This window comes from Martes martes (assembly GCF_963455335.1).
Source record: "Martes martes genome assembly, chromosome: 4".
Classification (NCBI taxonomy): Eukaryota; Metazoa; Chordata; class Mammalia; order Carnivora; family Mustelidae; genus Martes; species Martes martes.
Window position 1 is genome coordinate 127,587,568 of NC_137891.1, and position 15,893 is coordinate 127,603,460.

The following is a 15,893-nucleotide window of genomic DNA, read 5'->3' on the forward strand; positions in this document are numbered from 1 at the left end:
GGAGCTAGGTAGGTGTGAAGCTCTGCCACTCTCTAGCTGGGTGACCTGGGCCAAGTCACTTAATACCTCTGTCTCAACTGAAACTTGGGGCCGGAGGTGGGGTTGTTAGGATACTCGAATAATGCTTAGCATTATGTCAGATTTGGAGCAGGTACTTACTAGTTTTAGGTATTATTATTGTTCTGAGTGCACTGTTATTTTATCTCATCTAGCCCTCTCCAAACCGCTATTTTGCAAGCGAGGAAACTCTAGCACAAAGAAATTCAAGGTCGCACGATGAGTAACTAGTAGAAACAGAACTCCAACCCAGGCAGCCCGACCCCTCAGCCTATGGTTTTAAGTACTGTGCACCACTGGTTGTAACGCTGGACAGCACCCCCTCTGGCTGACGATGAGGCATTCCTTCACACTTCAGGGTCCATGACTGACAGGAACTTAATACGTTTCCACTCCTAACGGGGTTACGTTTTTAAAGAACACTCCTATGGTTTTTGATATTTGATAATACCACGACTTTTACTGGTCTGAATTTAAAGCCGAAAAGGACTACACAATTAACAATGTTCTAAAATGATGACAATTTTATTCATCTGTGGTTGGTTACATTTGATTAAATAAGTTCATGATGGAAAATGTAGTGAGACCTTTTAGTGACACAGCATCAAGTTTCCCCTCCCCCTTCAGCTCCCTGGTGATGGGACCTCAGGCCCTGGAGCAGGCTAGTGGGGATAATATTTACATATTTCTGGGATGATGGTAGGGGGAGTTGATGTTTTTACACACAGACACACACACACTCACACCCCTTGGCTTATGTGTACACAAAGAGACTCAGAGGTAGGAAGGACCTTAGGAGGCATGTAATTTCCCCCTACTCCACGCCAGTACAGATCAGTTTTGAAAAGCATCCATGAGGAATGGTTATCCTGAATTTGAATATCCTCAGTGAGATATTCAACTGGACCCTAACACTAGTTAGAAAATTCTCTATATATTGATCTGAATCCCACCGCTTTGTCATTGCTATTTCTAGGGCTCAATTCTCTCTTGCAGGGTAAAATCTATTTCCCTCTTCTAAAATGACATAGTCCCTTACGGGCAATGGAATTCCTTCACTGAAGAGTTCACTACTAAGTATCACTCAGGTGCTGCGCAAGGCATCAGGAAGAGAGATGGGCACAAGACCACAAGCACCACCCACCACAACTGAGCAGACCAGCAAGAGCTGGCTCAGTCATCATGCTTTTAGGAGAATGCACTTCTCTGCACAGATATTTCCAGATCCTTCAACCACTTCTTGCATGATTGCTTTTGGACCTCTCAGCATCCTGGTTACCCTCCTTCGAAAACATAGATTAAAACAATGTTTTCGGGGCGCCTGGGTGGCTCTGTGGGTTAAAGCCTCTGCCTTTGGCTCAGGTCATGATCCCGGGGTCCTGGGATCGAGCCCTGAGTCCGGCTCTCTGCTCAGCAGGGAGCCTGCTTCCTCTTCTCTCTCTGCCTGTCTCTCTGCCTACTTGTGATCTCTGTCTGTCAAATAAAGAAATAAAATCTTTAAAACAAAACAAAAAAACAATGTTTTCATCATCATCCCCACGTACATTTGTTTTATTCCCCGGTCTTTGGTCACCGTGTAAGAATGTCAGATTTCCTCCTTGTACCGCACTATGAAATTCTTCATTCTATTTATGGAGAAAGTATGTCTGATTACCCTCCTATATTGTGTCAAGCATTATGCAAAGAACTGAATTATAATAAAGTAGACATTGTCTGTGTCTGAGGGTTTCATCTACTAGAGGAGAAAGATATGTACACAGAAAGCCATAATCCATGTGACAAGAGTTATGCTGAAAATGGCAACAAGTGCTGTTCAAAGTTAGGGAAGTCTGCCCCAAACTTCTAGAATGTTATTGGAATCCCAAACACATTCTTTGTTTTTACTATTTTAGTCTTTTCTTGGGGTCCTTTAAAAACTAAGTGGTAATATTGTTCCTTAATGTGTTTTCTCTCTACATTCAAAAGAGGACACGAGAAATGTACAGTTAATAATCATGTCTGCAAAACTGCATCTACAGTGTTTTCCATTTGATAGAATGCCTTGATAGAAACCAGCTGTTTTATCTTCACATTATTGTCTTCATTTTATAGATTTGCAAACTGGGGCTCAGAGTAGTAAGCCAATGTGCCAACATCACCAAGCCACAAAGTGGCAGAACCAGAACTCAGACCCATTCAGGACTCCAAGCCTGGGGTCTTCACGTGCTGGAGGCACAGCCGCCATCCCAAATAAAAAGAGGGATTCCCTAGGAAAACTGATATACGGATATACACTGTGACCCAACACCCTATAGAAAGAGGAAGATCATCGGTAAGTGGGTGATGGTAATACTGCTGCTTGGTAACCAGCTCCAAAGACCAAAGGGCACCCTCATCCCATCGCTCCCTGCCACTTGCATTGAAGTCTGTGCAAGCCTCTGCTTTCAGGTCGGGTTCTCAGCATTTAGCACTCTCCCCACCCCTACTTCTGTAAATACACTGTAATCCGAGAAGCTTATTTGGTTTCCCATTAATGACAGTTTCCTGTTTTTGAGGCTCCGAGGCACATCAGGTGACAGGTCATACACAGTTCTTATTTCCATCCCTTTATTAGGCAGGGATACTATTGTGTTAGCACAAATATTTTCATTGTGCCTTCAAAATGACAAGGTATTCAAGATTACTCTAGCTAATAGGATGTCACAGGAGCTTGTGAGATTAATGACCAAACCTGTCTGACAAGAATAATAGGGGTTTTGAAAAGAGGAAAGCAATTGGTCTCTACCAATCAGCCTTTCCTATGTTTTTTTTTTTACCTCGGGAGCATATTCTACTGCCTTGAAATGAGGAATTCTATCAGTTCTCATTACCTCCTCAAAGATCTTTCTCATAGTCATGCTAGACGTGGGCATAGTGATGAGTCATTTACTTTACATCTTTAGAGCGTGGAAATTTATTGAACTCCAGCCCAAATTGGCAACCTATGCGATATAATATTGCTGTTAATGTCTACACTGAAAATACGAAGGACATCTCTGACTCTGTCAAGGGTCAAGAATAGTGGAAATACATTCTGATTAACTTATGACATTTACAAATGGGACTAGTCTTTCTTCTTCCAGAATCAATTAGCTCCAACTCCCCATGGCCCATGAAGACAGCCAGGGAGAGCTGGCGGCCTCAACCCACAGCAGGTATTTCTGTGTCGGTGCTTGGGAAAAGCTAGATTTACAACTTTCTGACCTTGGTCCCTCTCCAATGTCTCTGCTTTTATTATTTCATTGGGCCACCAACAGTTTTCGCTACCAAGAACAAGTACTTACTGCAGAGCTGAGAGGGAAAACTAGCCATTCTTTTTTTCCAGCTTCAGCTGGGCCTTGTAGGACTTGCCACAAAAGCCTGATCAGCACGTTAGAACAGGACTCAGCATGGCGGCTACAAGTTAATAAGTGCCCAAATTATGAAAACTGCCTTGTTACTCAACTATACTGGTTTGGGAATGCCAGTGTTTGAATCAGCCTTGCAAATACAAACCAACACATGCTTTGGCTCAATGTAGTTGTTCTTGATTTAGAAGGTGAATATCACTATGGAAATTCAGTACACACACACATATATACACACACAAACCCTGTTATCTGTTCTGGCCAGGGAATGTGGCATTATGATTTTACTCATTAAGTCTATTTTGATTCAGACGGTGTCCCTGTCACAGGAGAGTAGGCACAGAACAATTACATCATAGGGTCCTTCTTTCTGAGAAGGAAAGAAAGAAAAGAATGGTTTACGGTGCCAGGTATCTTTCCATAGATTCTCATTTAACCTATTCTTTTAAAGATTTTATTTATTATTTTAGAGAGACAGAGAGTGAGTGGGGAGAGGAGTAGAAGGGGAGGTAGAGGGAAAGGGAAAGAATCTCAAACAGAAAATGAAGCCAGGGCTCGATCCCATGACCCAGAGATCATGACCTGAGTGGAGATCAAGAGTTGAACCTTTAACCAATTAAGCCACCCAGGTGCCCCTTGTTTAATCTAAATAGCCTGTAAGGAACTACGTCCATTTTTATAGGTGAAGAAACTCAGGCTTGAAGAGATTAAGTAACTTGGACCTCTATACATGCGACATTGGCTCTAAACCAGGTCTGTCTGCCTCCATGGTCTATGTTCTTTTTCATAACGGTTGCGCATAGGAGACCATCAAGGACTGACAGGAGACAGTCTATAATGAAATACGAGATTAAATATAATCAAGTGCTGAGATGGAGGGGTATAAGCCTCAAGCGCTCCTGCTGTTCAGTGGGGCAGGCAAGAAGTGAATGTTTACTTTTATTATTAGAGAAGAGCTCAAGGAAGAAGGAGGAGGATTTGAAATCCTTGCAGGATTGCCAGGATTGCAGGATAAAATATTCTTTTTAATAAAGAGCTCAGATTTGTGACATAGTGTTTTATTTTTAAAGAAGTCAAAGGTACTGCCAGTTCTTCTGGACTTTGTCCCCTGACTGTCCTCTGCCCACTTTCCTTCTTGTCCTGGGCCCACCAGGGCTGATGCTGTGCTCTCTCTGTTTGCAGTACATATTGGGTACAACTCCAACTCTCTGTGCCCCATGGAAGTTCCACAGCACTCTGTATCATTCGCGTCTAGAAGAGTGTCTAGCACCAATGTGGTACCCAATAAACATTTGCTAAATGACAGGAAAGAAAAAAAGGGGAGAAGGATAGATCGGTCAAGATAAATTTCTAGGCACTAATGTCAAATGGACCCCCTGACTGCTTGCCAGTCCTGCTGTGTTTCCTTAGTTCTCTCTCCACTGGATTCTACAAGGCAATCCTCTACTTGCTTCAAATCTCAGTGTCTCTCAACAGATGGCTCTGCCTCTGCAAGGCATCTGACAGGAACATATTAACTTCCCACATTACACACCTGACCTCAGAACCCAGTCCTCCTGCATTCAGAGGAACCTTCTGTCTTGTATATTTTCCTTCTCCCTAATGAGTGGATCCTTCCTGTGAGCTTTTAAACATGCTCAGCTGACTTCCATTACAAACTAACAAAGAACAACTTCCCCAACAGTGCTTTGTAAGGTCAACAGTTTCCTCCATGTTTCTATATACAATGGCCATTTTCCATTCTCCCTCTCGATCGTCTCATCAACATTTGACCCTCTCTACTTCTTGAAATACTGTTTTGTTTGGTTTTTGGAACACTGCATTCTGCTGATTTTCCTCCTGTCTAACAGCTCCTTTGACATCTTTTTCCTGCCCCATCTTCCTCTCTACCTGGTCTTTAAATGTCCTCATTGCTCAGTGGTACACCCTCTTCTCTCCTCAAGTATGTTCTCTTTAAGTATCCTCTCCATATGCAGCTTCACATTCTACCTATATTCAGAAGCTCACAAATAATCTATTTCCAGCCCAGATCTTTCCTCTGAGCACCAGATTTGTATATTCAATTGTTCACTTGAATTCTCTACTTGGATACATTAAGGCATTTTGAACTCACATGTCTAAAATTACACTCATGCTCTTTCCTTTCAGAACTGGTGTTTTCTTAGTGTTCTTTCTCAGTGAATGCCACTACCATCTACCCAGCTGTACACGTTAGAAACCCAAGCATTTTTTCCAAAGTTCACTCCCTGTTGGCTCCCATATCCATTTTAATATGAAGCTCTGTCGATTTTGCCTCTCAAGGACCTCTCAAATAAATCCCTTTCTGTCTGTCTCTTCTACCACTCCGGTGCAAGGTACTACCTGTCCCCTCTTTTCAGGACCACTGAATCTGCCCTAGACCCTGCTTGCCTTCCTTCAATGTGTTCTTCACATTGCAGCAAGAGCAATTTTTTTTTAAAGATTATTTATTTATTTTACAGAGAGAGAGAGAGAGAGAGAGAGAGAGAGAGAATGCATACAAGTAGGGGGAGTGACAGGCAGAGGGAGAAGCACGCTCCCCACTGAGCAGGGAGCCCAATGCGGGGCTTGATGCCATTATCCTGAGATCACGACCCAAGCCAAAAGCAAACTCTTCACCAACTGAGCCACCCAGGTGCCCCAAGAGCAATTAAAAAAAAAAAAACCAGAAATGTAATTATATTAAGTCCTGCTCCCCCATATACTCCTGCCATAAACAAAACAAAACAACTCTTCAAGGCTTCCCATGGGTCTTAGAATCAAGTCAAAACACATAACTGCTCTACAAAGACCATTCTCCAGGCTCCTCTCATATCACAGACCATAATGAGGGGAGGAGACAAAAAAAATGAAGCCATAGAAGTGGCATAAGCCAAGGGATCCAAAAGTTTTAAGAAAGCAGAAAGTGTCGTCGGTGTGTTGGACTCCATACATTGTAAATGACCTACTGACTTGGCAGTAATGAGATGATTTTTGATAGTCTCTTAGAGAAACAGGGTAGGCTGAAGCTGGTTTCCAGGGTAGACTGGGAGGTAAAGTCATGGAGCAGAGGAACTGACTTTGCTTTTACCCAGTTTGCTTTTGAGGGAAAATGGAGAAAAAAGACAGTATCCCACTTGGACTTCCCATGACACTTGGTGCTGTTGACTGCTCCTTTCTTCAAAGTAGAGATGTTGGGTTGTTAGATAGAGGAAAAAGAAAGATACTTTGAGGATGAGAGCCTTGAGAAAGATGGAGACATACCCATTAATGGATCAAGGTCCTAGAGAGGTGGAAGGGGTGGGATCAAGGACTTGGGTAGACAGTGAGCCTGGACCCACTTGGTAGTTCAGTGCATATCCATTAAGGATTGTTACGTCTTCTTGAATACCGATGCCTCTCTTGTTATATAATGCTCTTCTTTATCCCTGATAAATTTCTTTGGTCTTAAGTTTGCTCTGTCTGAAATTCATATAGCTGCTCTTGTTTTGTTTTGGTTAGGGGTAGCATGGTGTATTTTTCTCCATCTGTTTACATTACTTTACAAGTGTCTTTATAGTTAAGTAGGTTTCTTGTAGACAACATGTATTTGGGTCTTATTTTTTGAACCACTCTGAAAATCCCTGTCTTTTACTTGGTATTTTTAGATTGCTGACATTTCCGTTTATTTGTTCAATTATTTTTTTTAGTAATCTTTACACCCAATGTGGGGCTTGAGCTCCTGATCCCAAGATAAAGAGTTGCATGCTCTTCTGACTGAGACAGCCAGGTGTCCCGTGATCACTGACATTTAAAGTGTTTGTTGATATAGTTGGATTAATATCTCCACATTTGTTACTGTTTTCTATTTATCACCCATTTTCTTTGTTTCTATTTTTCGCTTCCAATCCTTTTCTGCCTTCATGGCTTTAACTGAGCTTTAAATCATTTAATTGAGGTTTTAAATGATTCTATTTTCTCTCCTTTCTTAGAATATCAATTATATTTCTTTTTAAACTTTTTAGTGGCTGCCCTAGAGTTTGCAATATACATTTAAAAGAACCCAAGTCCACTTTCAAATAAGTGGACAATGAGAATGGCTTATAATAACAAAATATTCTTAATTCTTCCTGCCATGCCTTGTATCATTGCTGTCATTCATTTCACTTACACATAAGCATGCATAATTGAATACATCATTGCTATTATTATTTTGAACAAACTATTATCTGTTGGGTCAACTGAGAATAAGAAAAACAAAGTTTTCATTTTACCTTCATTTATTCATTCTCTAATAGTTTTCCTTTCTTTATTATGTAGATGCCAATTCCTAATCTAAATCACTTCCCTTCCCTTTAGAGAACTTCTTTTAACATTTCTTGCAAGGCAGTTCTCCTGGCAACAAACTCCCTCAATTTTTGTTTGAGAAAGTCTTTTGCTCTTTCACTTTTGAAGCATAATTTTGTAGGATACAGAATTCCAGGTTTAAACATTTTTTCCCCTTTACACACTAAGTATTTCACTCTACTCTCTTCCTTTCTTGCATATTTTCTGAGAAGTTGAATGTCTTTCTTATCTTTGCTTCTCTATAAGGTGTATTTTTTCTCATGCTTTTTTCAAGACTTTTCTTTATCTTTGTTTTTTTTGCAGTTTGAATATATTTGTATATTTCATCTTTTGTAATTGTCTCATAGTTCTTGAATGTTCTGGGTTTTTGTTTGTTAGTTTGTTTTTGTTTTGTTTTCTGTCTTCTATCTCTGTACCTTTCAGTTTTGGAAGTTTTTATTGTGATATCCTCAAGTTCAGATATTTCTTCCTCAGCCATGTCCAGCTTACTAATGAGCCTATCAAAAGCATATTTCATTTCTGTTACAGTGTTTTTGATCTCTGGCATTTCTTTTTGGCATTTCTTAGGATTTCCATCTCTCTGCTTACATTACCTTGCATATTATCCATTCTTGTATGTTGTCTGCTTTTTCCACTTAAGCCCTCAACATATTCATGATATTTTTCAGAAAAAAATCCTGTTCTGAAAAGTCCAGTAATCTGCCATTTATTACTCTTGTTCTCATGCTTTTCAAATGTGTTTCTGTCTTCTAGTATGCCTTGTAATTTTTTGTTGAAAGGTGGACATGATGTACTACATAAAAGAAATTGAAATATATAAACTTTTAATAATGTAGTGGTAAGGTGAGGGGGCAAAGGAAACAGTCTATGAAATACATAGAGTCCTATGATTAGGTCTCAGTCTTTTGGTGAGCCCCTGGACTATGAACTTCACCAGTGTATCCTAGGTTTTCCCCTCTTTTAGGTGGGACAGGATAGTTAGGGGGTGGGGGCCGGAGTTAGGTATTTTTGTTCTCACAGGTAGGGAAGGTTCTGATAAAATCCCAGCAAGTTAGGTTCTAATAAAATCGTTTCTCCTGGGAACAGGACTTATTAAGAACAGAGGGCTCTGGTGTACTTCAAAATGGTTCCTTTCCCCCCTATCCCCCTTGCCAGAAGCACTAAATTATTTTTCTCTGATATTCACTCTGAGGACCTGGTAGAGCTCCTGGAGATAAAACTCAGGAAAGTGTGGAGACCCCTATGATTGGCTCCCCCTGGGGTTTTTAACTCTTACACCTGCCCACACTGAGCCTCCCGTAATTTCCCAATTACAGTTAGGTTTTCCTACCCTGGCACTGGTCCTGGTGAGGTTCTTGCTTGTGGGTTTCTACTCTTTTGATTTTTTTTTTTTTTACTCTGCCTGTCTGTCTCTCTAATTTTTGGTATAGTGGTTTGCCTTGTGACCTCACGAGTCTCTGAGAGATCTAAGAACTGTTGAATTTTCAGTCTGTTCAGCTTTTTACATGTTAAACTTTTTACATGTTAGGAAACACAGATTACGATTATGTTCTTACATGCCAGAATGAAAAGCGGAAGTGCTCAATTAGCATTCCCTTAGCTGAGGACATGGGGTCCTCTGTCAAACACAGAAAGGCAGTGATGTCTGAAAAGTTCAGTCCAACCTGAGTTTGGGGGAGGGGAAAGAAGAGTTTACATTTATGGAGCATTTGTTCCGTACAAGGTCCCCTACCCTGTGTACCTCTCCCAACAGTACTTCCAAGTGAGGTTATCACCACCATTTTCTAGAAGAGAAAACCCAGGCTCAGAAGAGTTATTAGCATGAGTTAACAAGTTATCAAAAATTACATATTCAGAAGAAGAACTGAAGTCATCTTATGGGCTTTTAAAAATGAACTATTATTGGGGATATGCTGCGTGGCAGACTGTGTGGCAGGCATTGAGGACAACTAGAACAGAACACAATCCCTGCAATGCCAGAGGATATTATAACATAGGGTATCATGGGCCCCCCGAGAAGGTGAACTGAACATGTAACAAGATAGTCTTCCTTGAAAAGAAGCATGGCCTTGATGGTGCATGAGTGTGACTATCTGGGATAGGCATGATATAGCTGGGGAAGCCTCCACACGGAGAAAAGGGACTGTGTAAATCACAATCCACTTGGGGGAACTGAAGATGCCTTAATGTAGCTGGAGCACAAAAAGTGTTTAAGAAGCAGGATCCCATGACTGGCTTTGCTTTTCAACAAGACCATTATGAGGGGTGAGGAGGCTGGGGCAGGGAGACTGGTCAGGAGACTATCTCTGTGATCCCAGGGAGGAAGGCTGAGGGTGCCAACCGGGGCTGTGGCAGTGGCACCAGAGTGGAAGGAGCGATTTCTATACAGGAGATCTGACTGGCTTCTTGATCAAACTGATGTAGGGTGGGAGAGAAAGGAAGGAGACTATGAAGACATCCTGTCTCTGGCTTGAGCAGCTGGCAGGCTGGAGGTATCATTAACAGAAATAGGAAAAACAGAAGGACAAGCAGATTTTGTGGGGGAGTATGGGGATTTTGGTTCTGGACGTGTTGAGTTTGAGAGGCACATGGGAAATCCAAGCAGTGCTGTTTAGCAGGCAGACATATGCAGTGGGAACTCACCTGGGTGCCCCGAGCGGAGTAGATCTTGGCTGTGGTTGAGCTTTTTAAAGGAGAACATGTTCAGTGAGGATTGAAGGGGCCCCAGATGCCGGGAAACATTCACATTTAAAGAAGGGACCAGCAGAGAGCAGCTTAGCAAGGACACCAAGAACCAGTGGATTGACAAGTAGGAGGAGCGCCGAGAGGGTGAACACAGAGCAGGGCAAGAGATACATGGCTGAGGCTGACTCAGTGCTCACCAAATTCATCCCTGCATTCCTGGATGTCTAAGCAAGCTCCTTTTGCCAGCCTCCCTGTGTGTGGGGAGGGCCAGGGACTGCGGCTGCCTACCAAATGTGGAAGGACCTAACATGCAATTAAGAGCAGGTCCATCTTCCAAAAGATCCATGATCCCTTTTGGAGGTTCATATAGAGGAACCTCTGGAAGGCAAGTGCTCAGATTTGGAGTTTTATTTGTTACTACGGCAGACCCCAGCCTGTCTGTGCTGGTCCTGGCTCTGGAGTCAGATGGCTGTGTCTGAATTCTGTCTTTACCTCTTGCTAGCTGTGTAACTTTAAATAAACTGCTTAATTTCTCTGTATCTCAGTTTCCTTATTGGAAAGGAATATAATAATAATATAATTATAATTATAAAAAATCATATATAAATATAAAATAATTATATTTTATATATTATATGAAATATAGAAATAAAATTTATATCACAAATATAATAATATAAATCAATAAAATTTATATTATAAATAAAATAATTATATATAATATAATATAATAAAATGATGATAATAGAATAAATGACAAAATATACTTTAAATAAAATAAGTTTTAATAAACTATAACAATATTATAATAATATCTATTTCCTATAATTGAGGATAGAATGAGGTAATGAATGTGCAGTATTTAGAGCAGAATAAATAATTTAGAGAGGCAAGAGTCTAAGGGAAAGGAGAATGTCAAGAATGGGAGCCTGGGAGGATGGTTTACAACTGGGGTCAGCAAACTATGGCCTGCAGGTCAAATCCACCACACTGCCTGTTTGGGTACAGCCTTTCAGCTTAAAATGGGTTTTATGTTTTTAAATAGTTGAGATAAATCCCATGAGAACTATGTGGGTTTCAAGTTTCAGTATCAATACATAAAGTGTTACTGGCACCCAGCCGTACGCCTCTGTTTCCATAGGGTTATGGCTGCCTTTGCTCAACAATCCCTACAGAGGCCTACGGCTCACAGAGCCTAAGGTATTTACCACACAACACTTTATGGTAAAAGTTTGGGGAATAAAATGCAGCAGAGGTCCAGAAAGATAACTGAAAAGTGCTAACTGGAATTGGCAATAGATCATCAGCGACCCGGATAGAGGCTTTACTGTGAATGGTAAAAGGAGAAACTAGATTTTGGTGCCAAGCCAATCAAAGTCTGTCTCCTCACTCCCCAGCTCACTAGCTGGGCTGTCTTGGGAGGCGTCTTAACTTCCGGGAGCTTCTGTGTCCTCTGCTATAAACTGGGGATACACGGAGCTACCTTCTTGAGTTTTTGGAAGGATTAGCAGTAATGCACATAAACCATAAAACACAGTGTCTGGCTTATAACGGGTGCTCGAGAAATGCAAGCTCTTGCTTTTATTACTCTGCTGTCACCAAAATTGCTGTTCCTTTATAGGTAATGCCTTTTGGCTTTTGATATTTTATTTTTGTCTTTGGTATTCTAAGTTTCACATTATATGCCAAGTCCCTGCCAGGTCCTCCCTCTTCAATGAGGCCATCCTATTTAATACTATCCCAACCCCAGCACTCCTAATCCTCTTACCTTATTCTACTTTTCCTTTTCTTGTAGGACTCACCACTTCCGACATCTAGAGAATTTACTCATTTATCACGTTGATTGTTTAGTATCTGTCTTCTCCACTAGAATGTAAGCTTCTTGCCCATTTTTTATAATTACGCATTTCAAGTACCTACACAGTATCTGGCATACAGTAGGGGCTCAATTAGTGTTTGTTAAATGACTAAATGAAAAAAAAGAATAGGGAAGAGTTTTGTTTTCGTTGTTTTTATCCTGCTCAGAACTGGATGTGCTCCTTTAATCTGGGAACTTGTGTTGTTTCTCATCTCTGCAAAATTCTCAACTAGTACCTGTTAAAATAAAAAAAATAAATCAAAGAATAAATAAAAGGGAGCCTCTGCTCCATCCCTCCTCTATTTCCTCCTGGAACTCTTTTTCGAATATGTTGGCCCAATCAATCTATCCTCAGTGACTCCTGAATTGTTTCTTACATTTGACAACTGTTTAGCTTTCTGGTTTATTCTAAGGCAATTTCCTCAGTTCTATCATTTAGTTTCTTCAGCTGTGTCTAGTCTGCTATTCCAACTGTTAATGGAATTTTTATTTCAATGACAGTATTTTTTGTGCCTAGAATTGCTATTTCTTTCCTTTTCCTTCTTGCCTCTTCCTTCCCATTCTTTTCTGTACTTGTTTCATGGTTTATCTTCCTTTTATCTTCTTGAATATTTTAAGTATTTCTATATTGGAATTTCTTTCAGACTTTCTTGTTCGCTCTAGTTCTTGGGGTGTGAAACCTTCCATTTTTTGAATCAGCTGGTTATCTGGTAATGGTTCATGTCTTTATGCAGCCTGTAATTTTGGATCATGAGCTCCCCTTCAGTAGTGATGTTTGGGATTTGCCTCTGCTAGGGTCTTGGGAATGAGCAACTGAAAAGGCTCTTAAAATCTATCCCTGAGTGGCCTGTCCTTGGAGGCTGAGTTAGGAGGCAGCATGGCGCAGATGTGAGGAAATGTGCCCTAAGTTCACCTCCCCACTGTGAAACTATTTTTAACTGTGGGCAAATTACTCTTTGAGTCTTTATTTTCTTATCTATAAAATAAAGATAATAATTCCTATTTCCTAGAGCTGTTGTAAGGGATTAGTGAGAGAATAAAACTAAGGAACTTGGCACAATGTGGGGTATGTATTAAGTGTTAATAAATGCAAAAAATATTATAAATACACAGTACCTATTATATCACTTGTTAATATTTTCTCTTTGCTATTTAATATAAAAGAAAGAACCTAATGCTCATGAAAATGGCTTCTTTTTTTTTCTTCAAAGATTTTATTATTTATTTGAGAGAGAGAGAGAGTGAGAGCGTGTGCACGTGAGAGAGTGCCAGCAGGTTAGAGGGGCAGAGGGAGAGGAAGAAGCAGACTCCTCAAACTGAGCACACAGCCCTACCTGGGACCATCTCAGGACCCCAGATCATGATCTGAGCTGAAGGCAGATGCTTAACTGACTGAGCCACCAAGATGTCCCTTGAAAATAGCTTCTGAATATGAATATGAAATGCATAGCCAGCCATTACATTTGGATACTGGTTAGATCTATCTGCTTATTTTTTTTTTAAATTTTTTAAAAACTTATTTATTAGAGAGAGAGAGCGAGCGAGCGAGCACAGGCAGACAGAGTGGCAGGCAGAGGCAGAGGGAGAAGCAGGCTCCCCGCCGAGCAAGGAGCCCGATGCGGGACTCGATCCCAAGACGCTGGGATCATGACCTGAGCCGAAAGCAGCCGCTTAACCAACTGAGCCTCCCAGGCGCCCCAGATCTATCTGCTTTATTCGTGGCATATATACGTTGAAGATTGGGGGGAAAACCCTCATGTTCATTCGACTTTCAGTCATCGTAGAGGAGCACTGATGAGCAGTAGAAGGAAGTTTCAGACATTACCCTCTTTTTAAACAAAAAGCCTAATTAGAGAGTTAGATCATTTTCCAACTATTCTGGATTATTAAAATACAGCAGGAGGGAGAGTTCTTCCGCTGAGAGGAAAATGACCCAGATAAATTTCTCTGGTTTTATTAAAATAGAAAATATATTTGACTTCTTGGCTATGTTGTTGTTGGTCATTAGTCCTTTTCAAAGGTTAGAAATAGAAAAGCAGAATCCAGAGCCTGTAGCTAGTTCTCAGTAAATACTGTTAGTTCCTGATTGGAAAGGGATCGAGAGAGACAGGCAAATTCTTGCATGAGAGAACCTCACATAACCTCACTTCCTTCTCATGTAACTCAAACCACAAACCTTTCCTTAATTAATTGCTGTTTTGAAACTGTGGGGAAGGGGAGGGGGGCTGAAGCTGTAGGTTAGTATGACTTGTCATGGAATATGCTGTTACCTGTAAACACCTCAAAAATGATTTATAATTCTAATTTTCATAAAACACAAAGTTTAAAATTAAAAACATTTCAATAGAGAGATATTTTTAGACTTTAGTTACCTGATCTTCATAGTCAGAGCCTGTATCAATGGTCTCTCCAGTGTCCAACATCATTGAAGGATCAAGGTCACTCGAACCTAAGAGGAAAGAAAAGATGACCTGATGAAGGCTGTCTGTGCATATTTCTATAGAAAACTATCTCCCACTAGGTTTCCGTATCTTCTTATGGTTACATTAAATTCACAAACATTTTTAGACTCTTCTCCTCTGCTGGGCACCATGTTTGGGCTCCTAGATAGAAAATATAGATATTCTAGACACTGTTTCTAGCCTTAAGAAGACGACAGTCCCGTGGAGGAGACTGATTTGTCAACAGCAAGGTTCAGAAACCAAAATAAAGAGCTTCTAAGTTGGGGCACCTGGGTGGCTCAATGGGTTAAGCCTCTGCCTTCAGCTGAGGTCATGATCTCAGGGTCCTGGAATTGAGCCCCACATCAGACTCTCTGCTCAGCAGAGAACCTGCTTCCCTGCTCTCTCGCTCTCTCTCTGCCTGCCTCTCTGGCTACTTGTGATCTCTATCTGTCAAATAATTAAACAAAATCTTTAAAAAAAAAGGAGCTTCTAATTCCAACTAGAAGTGGAGGTGATGATGGAAGTAAGAACCAATCACAAGGAATAAATCTATGAGCCTGAATTTTGAGGGTGAGTAAGGATGGTCCAGCAGGGGAAGTGGTTTAGGGGTGTGTAGCAGTAAAGGAGATAGAGAGAACACCATGAGCAAATTGTGGAGTGGGAGAAGAGCAAGGAAGTTCCGGAAATAAGTGGGGCTGAGTTTGCTCCTTCCATAAAAACCTGACAAGTTTTTCCTCCAGGCTTTGGGTCACCTTAGTCTCTGATGATGAGAAACGTCAGGTTAACTGAAGTTATTAATAGGGAGTTTTCCCCCATCCTAGGTACTACAGGTTACATTAATTTGCTTACCCACTAATCCTCATGGCTCAAACTTAAGCTGGCAATTTTCATAATGGGGCTCCTGAAGCACAACTGATTTATCATCCTCTTTAATGACTCTTTCCCCCCAGGAAATACCTATCACCCAACTAGCCGGGAAGACAGAATTCAGTGCCACCCATAAAATGCTGTATGTGAAGAAACAAACCACTCCACATTTCATTGTAGACCTGTCCTTGCAAATAATTCTTGGTCAGAAGACACACTGACTGATGTTTAATGAACATTCAAAACGTCAAGCATCTCACATGGCTTTTCAGATAGAGCTCTCCCAGAGAGGGC

The 15,893-nt window shown here is 40.9% G+C and overlaps 1 protein-coding gene across 5 annotated transcripts in view; it reads right to left on the bottom strand.

The window, feature by feature from the left end:
- Positions 1–15,893, bottom strand: part of AK5 (adenylate kinase 5) — a gene marked incomplete at both ends in the record, with an annotated part of 243,344 nt that overhangs the window by 85,504 nt on the left and 141,947 nt on the right. For 4 of the 5 annotated variants that reach the window (XM_080801037.1, XM_080801038.1, XM_080801036.1 and 1 more), the window contains one exon: positions 14,661–14,737. The exons of the other annotated variant lie outside the window; for it this stretch is intronic. In XM_080801037.1, coding sequence (XP_080657163.1) covers positions 14,661–14,737 — 77 coding nt within the window. The remainder of the gene's footprint in view (positions 1–14,660; positions 14,738–15,893) is intronic. 5 annotated transcript variants of the gene reach the window in all.